Source organism: Saccoglossus kowalevskii, chromosome 6, assembly GCF_978046115.1.
Source record: "Saccoglossus kowalevskii chromosome 6, keSacKowa6.1, whole genome shotgun sequence".
In the NCBI taxonomy this organism is placed as follows: Eukaryota; Metazoa; Hemichordata; class Enteropneusta; family Harrimaniidae; genus Saccoglossus; species Saccoglossus kowalevskii.
The window spans coordinates 40,738,391-40,755,455 of NC_140646.1; the positions used below are offsets into that span (position 1 = coordinate 40,738,391).

The 17,065-nt window shown below is 37.8% G+C and overlaps 1 protein-coding gene across 1 annotated transcript; it reads right to left on the bottom strand.

Annotated features, from left to right (window-relative positions):
• Positions 1 to 3,098: 3,098 nt before the first annotated feature.
• On the bottom strand, positions 3,099 to 5,323 carry LOC144363010 (zinc finger protein 862-like). Its single transcript, XM_085500711.1, has 2 exons — positions 4,148 to 5,323; positions 3,099 to 3,711 (listed from the first exon to the last, which is right to left on the bottom strand). Exon 1 carries the CDS (start codon positions 5,321 to 5,323, stop codon positions 4,190 to 4,192), a length of 1,134 nt encoding a protein of 377 aa, XP_085356837.1. The 3' UTR covers positions 3,099 to 3,711; positions 4,148 to 4,189.
• Between the last annotated feature and the right edge of the window lie 11,742 nt (positions 5,324 to 17,065).

Below are 17,065 nucleotides of genomic sequence, written 5' to 3' on the forward strand. Positions count from 1 at the left end.
AATATTACTGATACCAAAGTTACTTGAAACACTGAACTACCAGTAATACAAATAATACAATTATAAACAAAATACAACAACATATCACTAGCACCTGTTTTTGTTGTTGTTTTTTTATGCGAGTTTACAAGACGTGGTAGTTTAACATGCAGACACTGTACGTTATCTTAAACGGATTGACATTAGTTTGCTTAACGTTGTACATAATACTAGTCGCATTTTTTGGTAATTCAACTATTCTCTTGTTTTACTAGAATAAAATGTGAAAACATTGTTTCTTCTAGTTCCCTTCTATTGGTGATTCCACGAACACCTCAAAAATGGCCACGTATTATTTTTGTTATCAAATAGGAACAAATATTTTCTAAAAATAGAAAATAGTTGATATTGTCACAAGATGAAAAAATCTTAGAAAGAATAAACGAAGATACCTGCATACCAAACATTAACTCAATTGAGCTTGTAGTTTTCAAGACGTCGTCGAAAGTAGTTTTGACCAATCTGAGAGAGATCCACCAAAGATACTTGTATACTAAACAGCAAACACTCAGGCTACTGGTTTTCAAGAAGATGGATGTGCAATTGTTGGCGGTCGGACGAACAACAGTTAATCAGTATATCATCAGCTTCGTCGCTGTGTCGATGGCAGCGGATAAAAAACTTGTTATAATCAATGGTTATTTTGTCAATAAAATAATGTAAATGTATAATTATATATTTTCAGTAAGCCAATCCTAATCAAACAATACAGCAACGTATTAGACATGTTTCCCATTGCGACATAAATAGTGTTTGGCTGACTATGTACATTCAATATTATTTCATCAAATTGATTTACAACAAACCATGATTATCCTTGTTTTGCCATGTATAGTATATTTCTGTTATTTTATCTTCAAACTCATTGTTTTTGGCACCAGACAAGTCGTCACTATACATGTAATACTTATTTTAATAACTTGGTTCTACATCAGCTAAAGTAATGTGCCATTTATGTTCGAAGTAAACAGGACATTCCCAAATATTTTAACAATGACATGTATAGGCATTAATATCTACACTTTGTGCAAGTGTACTCGACAAGCATTGTTCTTAGTAGAATACTGGGAAGTATATCACATCGGAACTAATATCGCACGTTGTTTCGTTCATGTGCGTCACACACATACCCAGAAGATTCGTGGCAGCAGAAGAATTGTCGCACTGAAATGCATGCAAGAAAACTGAAATGCGTGTAATGCATGTGCTGAGAATAATCATGGTGGACAACAGTAATTCAACAGGAGCGGTTGAACGGGTTGAACAGAGGATTATTCAATGTGTGTCGGAGATTCATAATATATATTTGTGTTTGTTTAGTATTACCATTATTATTTTTATTTGCATGTCATTCCGTTATAGTAGTTAATTTGTTTATCTTTTCGTATGAAGGATTCTTCTGAGTAATTCTCGACCAATGAGAATCATTTAGTTTTAGTCAATGAGCGCTTACATATTTTGTTACCAATCACCTTACTTGCTATTGCATCTTTTTTCTCCCGCGTAATTTAATCATTTGTATTTCCCTACATGTTTTCTCTCACGGTAGATATGCACCTATATAAAGTGCTAGTTTCAGAGATTCGGGGATTCTTTAATGTGTAAGGTATTACTATGTCTGTTGGTTAAGCAATAAACCATACCATGGTTTTTGCATCTACATTTGACTGCTGTTTATTCTGTGACCGAGAGGACTAATCTCTACCCCACAATGTGTGACATTGTTTGATTCTTAAACACAAATCATCAAATATATTAAAAAAATGTAAAATGTAATCAGGAATTTGTTTTATCTGTAAAGTGTAAAAACCCATTTTTTACGAAATGGAACTTTCATTTTATTTACTGTAAAAACGTAAAATGCCTTTTTTATTTTCTGTAACCTGTACAAGTGACCCCCTCTCTATTCTGTGATCCAAAACGGGAATGACAAATGAAATGTACTTCATACGCCTTCATCTCACCAGTTTCATATTTTCTACATATTCGGTTTTCAATTTTAGGTTTTCCCCTTCTCCCTATTTCAAGTGTGATCACTTAAATTTTGACAGTAATTTCCTTAGATTGAAGTTTTAATGTCTTTTAAATAATTATGGTAAAGAGTGACATCATCATGTGAGCAGGACGGAAGATCCAGTTTGACCCCATTCATTAATTCTGTCCTTAGGAATCGTTTTAAAAAATATTCGATCAGGCAGCTCTATCCGTGGCATTATCACGGCGAAAATCTCTTCTCCCTCTGTGTTACAAGACATCCTACTAGATTAGTGTGATGGAAACATTAAGTGGACCTGAAGTGTTACAAGACTTCCTACTAGATTAGTGTGATGGAAACATTAAGTGGACCTGAAGTGTTACAAGACTTCCTACTAGATTAGTGTGATGGAAACATTAAGTGGACCTGAAGTGTTACAAGACTTCCTACTAGATTAGTGTGATGGAAACATTAAGTGGACCTGAAGTGTTACAAGACTTCCTACTAGATTAGTGTGATTGAACCATAAGGTGGACATGAAGTGTTACAAGACCTCCTACTAGATTAGTGTGATGGAAACATTAAGTGGACCTGAAGTGTTACAAGACTTCCTACTAGATTAGTCTGATAGAACCATTAAGTGGACCTGAAGTGTTACAAGATCTCCTACTAGATTAGTGTGATGGAAACATTAAGTGGACCTGAAGTGTTACAAGACTTCCTACTAGATTAGTGTGATGGAAACATTAAGTGGACCTGAAGTGTTACAAGACTTCCTACTAGATTAGTGTGATGGAAACATTAAGTGGACCTGAAGTGTTACAAGACTTCCTACTAGATTAGTGTGATGGAAACATTAAGTGGACCTGAAGTGTTACAAGACTTCCTACTAGATTAGTGTGATTGAACCATAAGGTGGACCTGAGCTGGTACAAGACTCAGGCCTCGAAAATTTTTAAAAAAATGTACTTGCCACAGGACAAGTAGATTTTTAATATCACTTGCCCTGATGAAAATTATGCTTGCCCCATTTTGCATAAGTGTATATTGTAACATTATGTGAAGAAAACACACACGATTAGGATTAATGGAATACATTATTTATTTCATAACAGTTACATCATCACATTCACAAATATTGCTATTTGTTTACTGATATGATATTGTTCTCTGATTCATCATGCTGAAGAGCGTATCCATGTATATGTTTCGTCCCACCACTTTCAAGCCAATGTTGAATTGCTGGTAGTGGATTGAATTCTACTATGGTAGGCCCATGTAACTTTGTACGAAGCAAAGCTTGTAAGGATGATTGCTTTAGACAGGAGCGGTTTGCAGTTTTGATTTGATTCATGTGAGAGAAACATCTCTCACAAGTAGCAGTACTGCAGCTAATTGTAAACATGATATCAACCAGCTTTAAGATAACATGCAGATTATGAGGCCTGATAGTGAGCAGATGCTGGTACATCTTATACATCCCAGTGACAGGTAGATCTTTCATCCTTGATTTTAAATTGGTGTACTGCTCAATGCCCAATGCCACTTCCTCCTCATTAAACAGAGGACTGAAATGATTAAATAGAGCAGTGACATCATCTACACCATGAAGTACAAGTTTATCCCTTTCTGCTGGCCAACGAGTTATGTAAAATGCTTCAAAGTAGGAGATAGGTGGCTCAAAGAAGTTGTCAAATCTGTAAACAAAAATGTATATGTAAATTAAAACAATATTAGTCAGCTGGATAACCATCTAACCTAGGAGTAAATCAACAAATTAATAGTACATGAATATAAACAAGAAAACGTTCAAGATCTTTGAAATATCCTAAGTTTATCAAACGAACAAATCTTCACAGTATATAGAAAAATTGAGGAAAATAAACATGCAAACCCAAAAATCATTCTAGTTAAATTAAATTAAATTTAAAATAAAATAAGTGTTATTGTTGCTTACTAGTATTACCATGGTAAATGCAAAAAAAAAGTATATTGTACATTTATATATTATTAATATTATACTTAAAGGCAATTATGTACATAACACGCATATTGAATAATCCAGTAAATATTTGTTTAGACGAAAATAATAAAATTGTGAATAATAAGTAATTAAAAATTATTAACGCTGACCTGTTTGATATATCCAAGATGTGCCAATTCCTCGTCCAGAATTTATGCAACTAACTTTAAATCCCGTCTCTGTTTTGGGCTGTAGTGATAAAAGTTAAAGAGGCCTTTCACAGTGTTCTCAAACTTGTTTATTTCGGGAAGATACTTGACACTGTCAAGCACAGCGAGCTCTAACTTGTGAGCAATACAGTGCACTGGTATAACGTAGGGTGCCTCCAATATATGGGCAACAACTCCCGACTTCCGTCCTTGCATGACGGATGCGCCATCAAAATTAGCACAGACTAATTTAGGTCCAGGCTTGTCACGTGAAATCATATTTTCCATGTTGAGATTGACAGAGCTCAGGTCGTCTTTGATCGCTTCGTACACACCAAGTGCATGGGAATGAGCCGGCGCTTCGATGCTTACCATCGTCGTTACTGGTACGCCCTTGGAAACGTAACGAACAAAGATATTGTCTTGTTCGATTATGCTGACATCGGCACTGCCGTCAGCTAATACTGACAAGAAAGCTGCATCTTGAATTTCGTGGATGTTGTTTTTCTTGATGACAGCGGCGATATGTGTTAGGAAAGCACTAGCAGATTTGTCGTTCTGGTAGTTATCGCCGATCTCTGCTCCGACTTTCCTCAACAGGGCACATTGCATCGGCATGTCTGACATCGGTTTCCCATACTTGGCAAGCATAAACACTGTGATAAAAAGGTTGCTGTATCGTCGTAGCTGGTCGTCATTCAATTTACGCATAGCAAGCCCGATAGGTGTCGCATTTATATTTGGAGATGACAACTCGTTGGGACTTCCGATGACCTGTGTGACGTCGTCTCTACGAAAATACGCAAAGCACTCCAAGTGTGGGCGGCTGCTTTCATTGATTCTACGCGAAAAAATATCGCAACCATCAAAAAAAGCATTTCGCTTACCCGACGGTTTTGCAATACTAGGATATTTCAAACAAACTTGACAAAATATTTTATCTTGCCTGTGTTGTAGCCATGGCCACTGATCGATCCATTTAGGCAAAAACTTTCGTTGGCACTTTGAATCATCATAGCGTTGGTTTTTTGACCTCTTGTCGACCTTATCTACAGTCTGATCTAAGCGTCTTTTGTTGTTTGCCGACGATGGTGACTCGGGTGCCGATGGTTTGGTAAAATACCTGACGATACTCATGGCTATGATTCGGAGATCAAGGGCTATAGACAGTTCAAATGAACCAATTTTGAAACCAAAATTTAAAAGTTAAAAGTCGTAATTTGATTGGATTTCACGTCAATTTTATTACATAAAAAGTTGCAAGATAAACCACTTCATTGGACGAAAGAAAAAATAAATGACAGCTATCACACGCGTTACTTTGGCGTAAAATAGAAACATGTTGATAATTTGTATCAATCTATCAAGGGCCGAGCTTAGGGAAATAAACATCAGCTTCAAAATGGCTTGCCCGTCGGACGAGGACATTGTTGATTTCACTTGCCCTGACATAAAATCTAGTTGCCACGGGCGTCGGGCAGCGAGAATTTTCGAGGCCTGAAGACTTCCCACTAGATTAGTGTGATGGAAACATTAAGTGGACCTGAAGTGTTACAAGACCTCCCACTAGATTAGTGTGATGGAAACATTAAGTGGACCTGAAGTGTTACAAGACTTCCTACTAGATTAGTGTGATTGAACCATAAGGTGGACCTGAACTGGTACAAGACTTCCTACTAGATTAGTGTGATAGGCCCATTATGTCGACCTGAGGTGTTACAAGGCTTCCTACTAGAATAGTGTGATGGAACCATTATGTGGACCTGATGTGTTACAAGACTTCCTACCAGATTAGTGTGATAGGCCCATTATGTGGACCTGAGGTGTTACAAGACTTCCCACTAGATTAGTGCGATGGAACCATTAAGTGGACCTGAGTTGTTACAAGACTTCCTACTAGATTAGTATGATAACCCATTAAGTGGACCTGAGGTGTTACAAGACTTCCCACTAGATTAGTGTGATGAAACCATTAAGTGGACGTGAGGTGTTACAAGACTTCCTACTAGATTAGTGTGATGGAACCATTAAGTGGACCTGACGTGTAACAAGATTTCCTACTAGATTAGTGTGATGGAACCATTAAGTGGACCTGAAGTGTTACAAAACTTCCTACTAGATTAGTGTGATAGAACCATTAAGTGGACCTGAGGTGTTACAAGATTTCCTACTAGATTAGTGTGATGGAACCATTAAGTGGACCTGAAGTGTTACAAAACTTCCTACTAGATTAGTGTGATAGAACCATTAAGTGGACCTGATGTGTTACAAGATTTCCTACTAGATTAGTGTGATGGAACCTTTAAGTGGACCTGAGGTGATAGGACCATTAAGTGGACCTGAAGTGTTACAAGATTTACTACTAGATTAGTGTGATGGAACCTTTAAGTGGACTTGAGGTGTTACAAGATTTCCTACTAGATTAGTGTGATGGAAACATTAAGTTGACCTGAAGTGTTACAAGACTTCCCACTAGATTAGTGTGATGGAACCTTTAAGTGGACCTGAGGTGTTACAAGACTTCCCACTAGATTAGTGTGATGGAACCATTAAGAGGACCTGAGGTGTTACAAGACTTCCTACTAGATTAGTGTGATGAAACCATTATGTGGACCTGATGTGTTACAAGACTTCCTACTAGATTAGTATGATGGAACCATTGAGTGGATCTGATGTGTTACACGACTTCCTACTAAATTAGTGTGATGGAACCATTAAGTGGACCTGATGTGTTACAAGACTTCCTACTAGATTAGTATGATGGAACCATTGAGTGGATCTGATGTGTTACACGACTTCCTACTAAATTAGTGTGATGGAACCATTAAGTGGACCTGATGTGTTACAAGACTTCCTACTAGATTAGTATGATGGAACCATTGAGTGGATCTGATGTGTTACACGACTTCCTACTACATTAGTGTGATGGAACTATTAAGTGGACCTGATGTGTTACAAGATTTCCTACTAGATTAATGTGATGGAACCTTTAAGTGGACTTGAGGTGTTCCAAGATTTCCTACTAGATTTGTGTGATGGAACCATTAAGTGGACCTGAAGTGTTACAAAACTTCCTACTAGATTAGTGTGATAGAACCATTAAGTGGACCTGAAGTGTTACAAGACTTCCTACTAGATTAGTTTGATAGGACCATTAAGTGGACCTGAAGTGTTACAAGACCTCCTACTAGATTAGTGTGATGGAACCATTAAGTGGACCTGAAGTGTTACAAAACTTCCTACTAGATTAGTGTGATAGAACCATTAAGTGGACCTGAAGTGTTACAAGACTTCCTACTAGATTAGTGTGATAGGACCATTAAGTGGACCTGAAGTGTTACAAGACCTCCTACTAGATTAGTGTGATGGAACCATTAAGTGGACTCGAGGTATTACAAGATTTCCTACTAGATTAGTGTGATGGAACCATTAAGTGGACCTGATGTGTTATAAGACTTCCCACTAGATTAGTGTGATGGAAACATTAAGTGGACCTGATGTGTTACAAGACTTCCTACTAGATTAGTGTGATTGAACCATAAGGTGGACCTGAGCTGCTACAAGACTTCCCACTAGATTAGTGTGATGGAAACATTAAGTGGACCTGAAGTGTTTCAAGACTTCCCACTAGATTAGTGTGATGGAAACATTAAGTGGACCTGAGCTGTTACAAGACTTCCCACTAGATTAGTTTGATGGAAACATTAAGTGGACCTGAGCTGTTACAAGACTTCCCACTAGATTAGTGTGATGGAAACATTAAGTGGACCTGAGCTGTTACAAGACTTCCCACTAGATTAGTGTGATAGAACCATTAAGTGGACCTGAGCTGTTACAAGACTTCATACTAGATTAGTGTGATGGAACCCTTAAGTGGACCTGATGTGTTACAAGACTTCCTACTAGATTAGTATTATGGAACCATTGAGTGGATCTGATGTGTTACACGACTTCCTACTACATTAGTGTGATGGAACCATTAAGTGGACCTGATGTGTTACAAGATTTCCTACTAGATTAGTGTGATGGAACCTTTAAGTGGACTTGAGGTGTTCCAAGATTTCCTACTAGATTAGTGTGATAGAACCATTAAGTGGACCTGAAGTGTCACAAGACCTCCTACTAGATTAGTGTGATGGAACCATTAAGTGGACCTGAAGTGTTACAAAACTTCCTACTAGATTAGTGTGATAGAACCATTAAGTGGACCTGAAGTGTTACAAGACTTCCTACTAGATTAGTGTGATAGGACCATTAAGTGGACCTGAAGTGTTACAAGACCTCCTACTAGATTAGTGTGATGGAACCATTAAGTGGACCTGAAGTGTTACAAAACTTCCTACTAGATTAGTGTGATAGAACCATTAAGTGGACCTGATGTGTTACAAGACTTCCTACTAGATTAGTGTGATAGAACCATTAAGTGGACCTGATGTGTTACAAGACTTCCTACTAGATCAGTGTGATAGGACCATTAAGTGGACCTGAAGTGTTACAAGACCTCCTACTAGATTAGTGTGATGGAACCATTAAGTGGACTTGAGGTATTACAAGATTTCCTACTAGAGTAGTGTGATGGAACCATTAAGTCGACCTGATGTGTTACAAGACTTCCCACTAGATTAGTGTGATGGAAACATTAAGTGGACCTGATGTGTTACAAGACTTCCTACTAGATTAGTGTGATTGAACCATAAGGTGGACCTGAGCTGCTACAAGACTTCCCACTAGATTAGTGTGATGGAAACATTAAGTGGACCTGAAGTGTTTCAAGACTTCCCACTAGATTAGTGTGATGGAAACATTAAGTGGACCTGAGCTGTTACAAGACTTCCCACTAGATTAGTGTGATGGAAACATTAAGTGGACCTGAGCTGTTACAAGACTTCCCACTAGATTAGTGTGATGGAAACATTAAGTGGACCTGAGCTGTTACAAGACTGCCCACTAGATTAGTGTGATAGAACCATTAAGTGGACCTGAGGTGTTACAAGACTTCCTACTAGATTAGTGTGATGGAACCCTTAAGTGGACCTGATGTGTTACAAGACTTCCTACTAGATTAGTATGATGGAACCATTGAGTGGATCTGATGTGTTACACGACTTCCTACTACATTAGTGTGATGGAACCATTAAGTGGACCTGATGTGTTACAAGATTTCCTACTAGATTAGTGTGATGGAACCATTAAGTGGACCTGATGTGTTACAAGATTTCCTACTAGATTAGTGTGATGGAACCTTTAAGTGGACTTGAGGTGTTCCAAGATTTCCTACTAGATGAGTGTGATGGAACCATTAAGTTGACCTGAAGTGTTACAAGACTTCCCACTAGATTAGTGTGATGGAAACATTAAGTGGACCTGAGCTGTTACAAGACTTCCCACTAGATTAGTGTGATGGAACCATTAAGTGGACCTGAAGTGTTACAAGACCTCCTACTAGATTAGTGTGATGGAACCATTAAGTGGACCTGAAGTGTTACAAAACTTCCTACTAGATTAGTGTGATAGAACCATTAAGTGGACCTGAAGTGTTACAAGACTTCCTACTAGATTAGTGTGATAGGACCATTAAGTGGACCTGAAGTGTTACAAGACCTCCTACTAGATTAGTGTGATGGAACCATTAATTGGACCTGAAGTGTTACAAAACTTCCTACTAGATTAGTGTGATAGAACCATTAAGTGGAGCTGAAGTGTTACAAGACTTCCTACTAGATTAGTGTGATAGGACCATTAAGTGGACCTGAAGTGTTACAAGACCTCCTACTAGATTAGTGTGATGGAACCATTAAGTGGACTTGAGGTATTACAAGCTTTCCTACTAGATTAGTGTGATGGAACCATTAAGTGGACCTGATGTGTTACAAGACTTCCCACTAGATTAGTGTGATGGAAGGATTAAGTGGACTTGAGGTATTACAAGATTTCCTACTAGATTAGTGTGATGGAACCATTAAGTGGACCTGATGTGTTACAAGACTTCCTCCTAGATTAGTGTGATTGAACCATAAGGTGGACCTGAGCTGCTACAAGACTTCCCACTAGATTAGTGTGATGGAAACATTAAGTGGACCTGAAGTGTTTCAAGACTTCCCACTAGATTAGTGTGATGGAAACATTATGTGGACCTGAGCTGTTACAAGACTTCCCACTAGATTAGTGTGATGGAAACATTAAGTGGACCTGAGCTGTTACAAGACTTCCCACTAGATTAGTGTGATGGAAACATTAAGTGGACCTGAGCTGTTACAAGACTTCCCACGAGATTAGTGTGATGGAAACATTAAGTGGACCTGAGCTGTTACAAGACTTCCCACTAGATTAGTGTGATAGAACCATTAAGTGGACCTGAGCTGTTACAAGACTTCCTACTAGATTAGTATGATGGAACCCTTAAGTGGACCTGATGTGTTACAAGACTTCCTACTAGATTAGTATGATGGAACCATTGAGTGGATCTGATGTGTTACACGACTTCCTACTACATTAGTGTGATGGAACCATTAAGTGGACCTGATGTGTTACAAGATTTCCTACTAGATTAGTGTGATGGAACCTTTAAGTGGACTTGAGGTGTTCCAAGATTTCCTACTAGATGAGTGTGATGAAACCATTAAGTGGACCTGAAGTGTTACAATACCTCCTACTAGATTAGTGTGATGGAACCATTAAGTGGACCTGAAGTGTTACAAAACTTCCTACTAGATTAGTGTGATAGAACCATTAAGTGGACCTGAAGTGTTACAAGACTTCCTACTAGATTAGTGTGATAGGACCATTAAGTGGACCGGAAGTGTTACAAGACCTCCTACTAGATTAGTGTGATGGAAGGATTAAGTGGACTTGAGGTATTACAAGATTTCCTACTAGATTAGTGTGATGGAACCATTAGGTGGACCTGATGTGTTACAAGACTTCCCACTAGATTAGTGTGATGGAAACATTAAGTGGACCTGATGTGTTACAAGACTTCCTACTTGATTAGTGTGATTGAACCATAAGGTGGACCTGAGCTGCTACAAGATTTCCCACTAGATTAGTGTGATGGAAACATTAAGTGGACCTGAAGTGTTTCAAGACTTCCCACTAGATTAGTGTGATGGAAACATTAAGTGGACCTGAGCTGTTACAAGACTTCCCACTAGATTAGTGTGATGGAAACATTAAGTGGACCTGAGCTGTTACAAGACTTCCCACTAGATTAGTGTGATGGAAACATTAAGTGGACCTGAGCTGTTACAAGACTTCCCACTAGATTAGTGTGATAGAACCATTAAGTGGACCTGAGCTGTTATAAGACTTTCTACTAGATTAGTGTGATGGAACCCTTACGTGGACCTGATGTGTTACAAGACTTCCTACTAGATTAGTATGATGGAACCATTGAGTGGATCTGATGTGTTACACGACTTCCTACTACGTTAGTGTGATGGAACCATTAAGTGGACCTGATGTGTTACAAGATTTCCTACTATATTAGTGTGATGGAATCTTTAAGTGGACTTGAGGTGTTCCAAGATTTCCTACTAGATGAGTGTGATGGAACCATTAAGTGGACCTGAAGTGTTACAAGACCTCCTACTAGATTAGTGTGATGGAACCATTAAGTGGACTTGAGGTGTTACAAGATTTCCTACTAGATTAGTGTGATGGAACCATTAAGTGGACCTGATGTGTTACATGACTTCCCACTAGATTAGTGTGATGGAAACATTAAGTGGACCTGATGTGTTACAAGACTTCCTACTAGATTAGTGTGATTGAACCATAAGGTGGACCTGAGCTGCTACAAGACTTCCCACTAGATTAGTGTGATGGAAACATTAAGTGGACCTGAAGTGTTACAAGACTTCCCACTAGATTAGTGTGATGGAAACATTAAGTGGACCTGTGGTGTTACAAGACTTCCCACTAGATTAGTGTGATGGAAACATTAAGTGGACCTGATGTGTTACAAGACTTCCTACTAGATTAGTGTGATTGAACCATAAGGTGGACCTGAGCTGCTACAAGACTTCCCACTAGATTAGTGTGATGAAAACATTAAGTGGACATGAGCTGTTACAAAACTTCCTACTAGATTAGTGTGATAGAACCATTAAGTGGACCTGAAGTGTTAGAAGACTTCCTACTAGATTAATGTGATAGGACCATTAAGTGGACCTGAAGTGTTACAAGACTTCCTACTAGATTAGTGTGATGGAACCATTAAGTGGACCTGAAGTGTTACAAGACTTCCTTCTAGATTAGTATGATGGAACCATTGAGTGGATCTGATGTGTTACACGACTTCCTACTACATTAGTGTGATGGAACCATTAAGTGGACCTGATGTGTTACAAGATTTCCTACTAGATTAGTGTGATGGAACCATTAAGTGGACCTGAAGTGTTACAAGACCTCCTACTAGATTAGTGTGATGGAACCATTAAGTGGACCTAAAGTGTTACAAAACTTCCTACTAGATTAGTGTGATAGAACCATTAAGTGGACCTGAAATGTTACAAGCCTTCCTACTAGATTAGTGTGATAGAACCATTAAGTGGACCTGAAGTGTTACAAAACTTCCTACTAGATTAGTGTGATAGAACCATTAAGTGGACCTGGTGTGTTACAAAACTTCCTACTAGATTAGTGTGATGGAAACATTAAGTGGACCTGAGCTGTTACAAGACTTCCCACTAGATTAGTGTGATAGAACCATTAAGTGGACCTGAGCTGTTACAAGACTTCCTACTAGATTAGTATGATGGAACCCTTAAGTGGACCTGATGTGTTACAAGACTTCCTACTTGATTAGTGTGATTGAACCATAAGGTGGACCTGAGCTGCTACAAGACTTCCCACTAGATTAGTGTGATGGAAACATTAAGTGGACCTGAAGTGTTTCAAGACTTCCCACTAGATTAGTGTGATGGAAACATTAAGTGGACCTGATCTGTCACAAGACTTCCCACTAGATTAGTGTGATGGAAACATTAAGTGGACCTGAGCTGTTACAAGACTTCCCACTAGATTAGTGTGATGGAAACATTAAGTGGACCTGAGCTGTTACAAGACTTCCCACTAGATTAGTGTGATAGAACCATTAAGTGGACCTGAGCTGTTATAAGACTTTCTACTAGATTAGTGTGATAGAACCCTTAAGTGGACCTGATGTGTTACAAGACTTCCTACTAGATTAGTATGATGGAACCATTGAGTGGATCTGATGTGTTACACGACTTCCTACTACGTTAGTGTGATGGAACCATTAAGTGGACCTGATGTGTTACAAGATTTCCTACTATATTAGTGTGATGGAACCATTAAGTGGACTTGAGGTGTTACAAGATTTCCTACTAGATGAGTGTGATGGAACCATTAAGTGGACCTGAAGTGTTACAAGACCTCCTACTAGATTAGTGTGATGGAACCATTAAGTGGACTTGAGGTGTTACAAGATTTCCTACTAGATTAGTGTGATGGAACCATTAAGTGGACCTGATGTGTTACATGACTTCCCACTAGATTAGTGTGATGGAAACATTAAGTGGACCTGATGTGTTACAAGACTTCCTACTAGATTAGTGTGATTGAACCATAAGGTGGACCTGAGCTGCTACAAGACTTCCCACTAGATTAGTGTGATGGAAACATTAAGTGGACCTGAAGTGTTACAAGACTTCCCACTAGATTAGTGTGATGGAAACATTAAGTGGACCTGTGGTGTTACAAGACTTCCCACTAGATTAGTGTGATGGAAACATTAAGTGGACCTGATGTGTTACAAGACTTCCTACTAGATTAGTGTGATTGAACCATAAGGTGGACCTGAGCTGCTACAAGACTTCCCACTAGATTAGTGTGATGAAAACATTAAGTGGACATGAGCTGTTACAAAACTTCCTACTAGATTAGTGTGATAGAACCATTAAGTGGACCTGAAGTGTTAGAAGACTTCCTACTAGATTAGTGTGATAGGACCATTAAGTGGACCTGAAGTGTTACAAGACTTCCTACTAGATTAGTGTGATGGAACCATTAAGTGGACCTGAAGTGTTACAAAACTTCCTACTAGATTAGTGTGATAGAACCATTAAGTGGACCTGAAGTGTTACAAGACTTCCTACTAGATTAGTGTGATAGGACCATTAAGTCGACCTGAAGTGTTACAAGACCTCCTACTAGATTAGTGTGATGGAACCTTTAAGTGGACCTGAGCTGTTACAAGACTTCCTACTAGATTAGCGTGATGGAACCCTTAAGTGGACCTGATGTGTTACAAGACTTCCTTCTAGATTAGTATGATGGAACCATTGAGTGGATCTGATGTGTTACACGACTTCCTACTAGATTAGTGTGATAGAACCATTAAGTGGACCTGAAGTGTTACAAGACTTCCCACTAGATTAGTGTGATGTAACCATTAAGTGGACCTGAAGTGTTACAAGACTTCCTACTAGATTAGTGTGATGGAACTATTTAAATCTGTTGAATGGTACACAAGAAATGAGTGAAAATGCTTAAATTTGGTTAATTAATATGCAAATTAGGTAATTAATATACACAGAATTTCAACTAAAATCTAATCAGGTCTGAGTATTATCCTAGAGTATATATGTATTAAGTTTCATTGAAATCTGTTCATTAGTACATGAGAAACAAGTGAAAATTCTTGAAATTGTCTAAAAAAAATGCAAATTAGGTAATTACTGCGCACAGATTTTAACTAAAAACAAATCAGGTCTGCACATTATTCCAGAGCATCTATGTACCAAGTTTCATTAAAATCTGATAATTGGTTCTTGAGATATCAATGGAAAAGGCACACAGATGAACTAACCGCAAAGACTCCCATTGTGTGTTTTGCACACAGGAGTCAAAAAGCTATGGCTGTAACTAATATGTGTAATACTTAGCGGTGAATACATCTTAGTATAATTGCAAAATAAATAACATATCGTGAAGGAAATCATATACTGCCAAATATCCAGAAACGTAGGCACGTTATTACCCCTGGTGACTGGGCCATATAAATAAATCCATGCACAGCATACAACCTGAGAACCCTTCACATTTATTTTGAGGTTGACAGTATTCATACAAGTAAGAAAGTGCCATTCAGTGGTTTTATTATAATGGGGAGTAAAGAGTAAACTTGACTAATACTTAATATTTATTATAGAAATGAAGTATAAATACACAGCTTTCGAGAAATACATGGTACAAGTAATCTCCAGTGAATCACATCTCCAATAGAGTTGATTTCAATTGAAGTTACCACACTGATTTCAATCAATGTTACTGCACTGATTTCAATCAATGTTACTGCACTGATTTCAATCAATGTTACTGCACTAATTTAAATTAGTTACACCACTGATTTCAATGTTACTGCACTGATTTTGATCGATGTTACTGCACTGATTTCAATTGATGTTACTGCACTGATTTCAATTGATGTTACTGCACTGATTTCAATTGATGTTACTGCAATGATTTAAATCAATGTTACTGCACACATTTTGATTGATGTTACTGCACTGATTTCAATTGATGTTACCGCACTGATTTCAATTGATGTTACCGCACTGATTTCAATTGAAGTTACCGCACTGATTTCAATTGAAGTTACCGCACTGATTTCAATTGATGTTACTGCACTCATTTCGATTGATGTTACCACACTAATTTCAATTGATGTTACTGCACTGATTTCAATTGATGTTACTGCACTGATTTCAATTGATGTTACTGCCATGATTTAAATTGATGTTACTACGCTGATTTCAATTGATGTTACCACACTGATTTCAATCAATGTTACTGCACTGATTTCTATTGATGTTAACACACTGATTTCAATTGATGTTACTGCACTGATTTCAATTGATGTTACCACACTGATTTCAATCAATGTTACTGCACTGATTTTGATCGATGTTACTGCACTGATTTCAATTGATGTTACTGCACTGGTTTTGATTGATGTTACCACACTGATTTCAATCAATTTTACCACACTGATTTTGATGATGTTACTGCACTGATTTCAATCAATGTTACTGCACTGATTTCAATCAATATTACTGCACTAATTCAAATTGAAGTTACCCCACTGATTTCAATGTTACTGCACTGATTTTGATCGATGTTACTGCACTGATTTCAATTGATGTTACTGCAATGATTTAAATCAATGTTACTGCACTCATTTTGATTGATGTTACTGAACTGATTTCAATTGATGTTATCGCACTGATTTCAATTGAAGTTACCACACTGATTTCAATTGATGTTACTGCACTCATTTCGATTGATGTTACTGCACTGATTTCAATTGATGTTACTGCACTGATTTCAATTGATGTTACCACACTGATTTCAATCGATGTTACTGTACTGATTTCAATTGATGTTACCACACTGATTTCAATCGATGTTACTGCACTGATTTCAATTGATGTTAACACACTGATTTCAATTGATGTTACTGCACTGATTTCAACTGATGTTACCACACTGATTTCAATCAATGTTACTGCACTGGTTTTGATTGATGTTACCACACTGATTTCAATCAATGTTACTGCACTGATTTCAATTGATGTTACTGCACTGATTTCAATTGATGTTACCACACTGATTTCAATCAATGTTACTGCACTGATTTCAATTGATGTTAACACACTGATTTCAATTGATGTTACTGCACTGATTTCAATCGATGTTACCACACTGATTTCAATCGATGTTACTGTACTGATTTCAATTGATGTTACCACACCGATTTCAATCAATGTTACTGCACTGATTTCAATTGATGTTACCACACTGATTTCAATCGATGTTACTGTACTGATTTCAATTGATGTTAACACACTGATTTCA

Coding starts and splice junctions, on each gene's coding strand:
- LOC144363010 (XM_085500711.1), bottom strand. CDS start 5,323: ATGAGTATCGTCAGGTATTTTACCAAACCATCGGCACCCGAGTCACCA.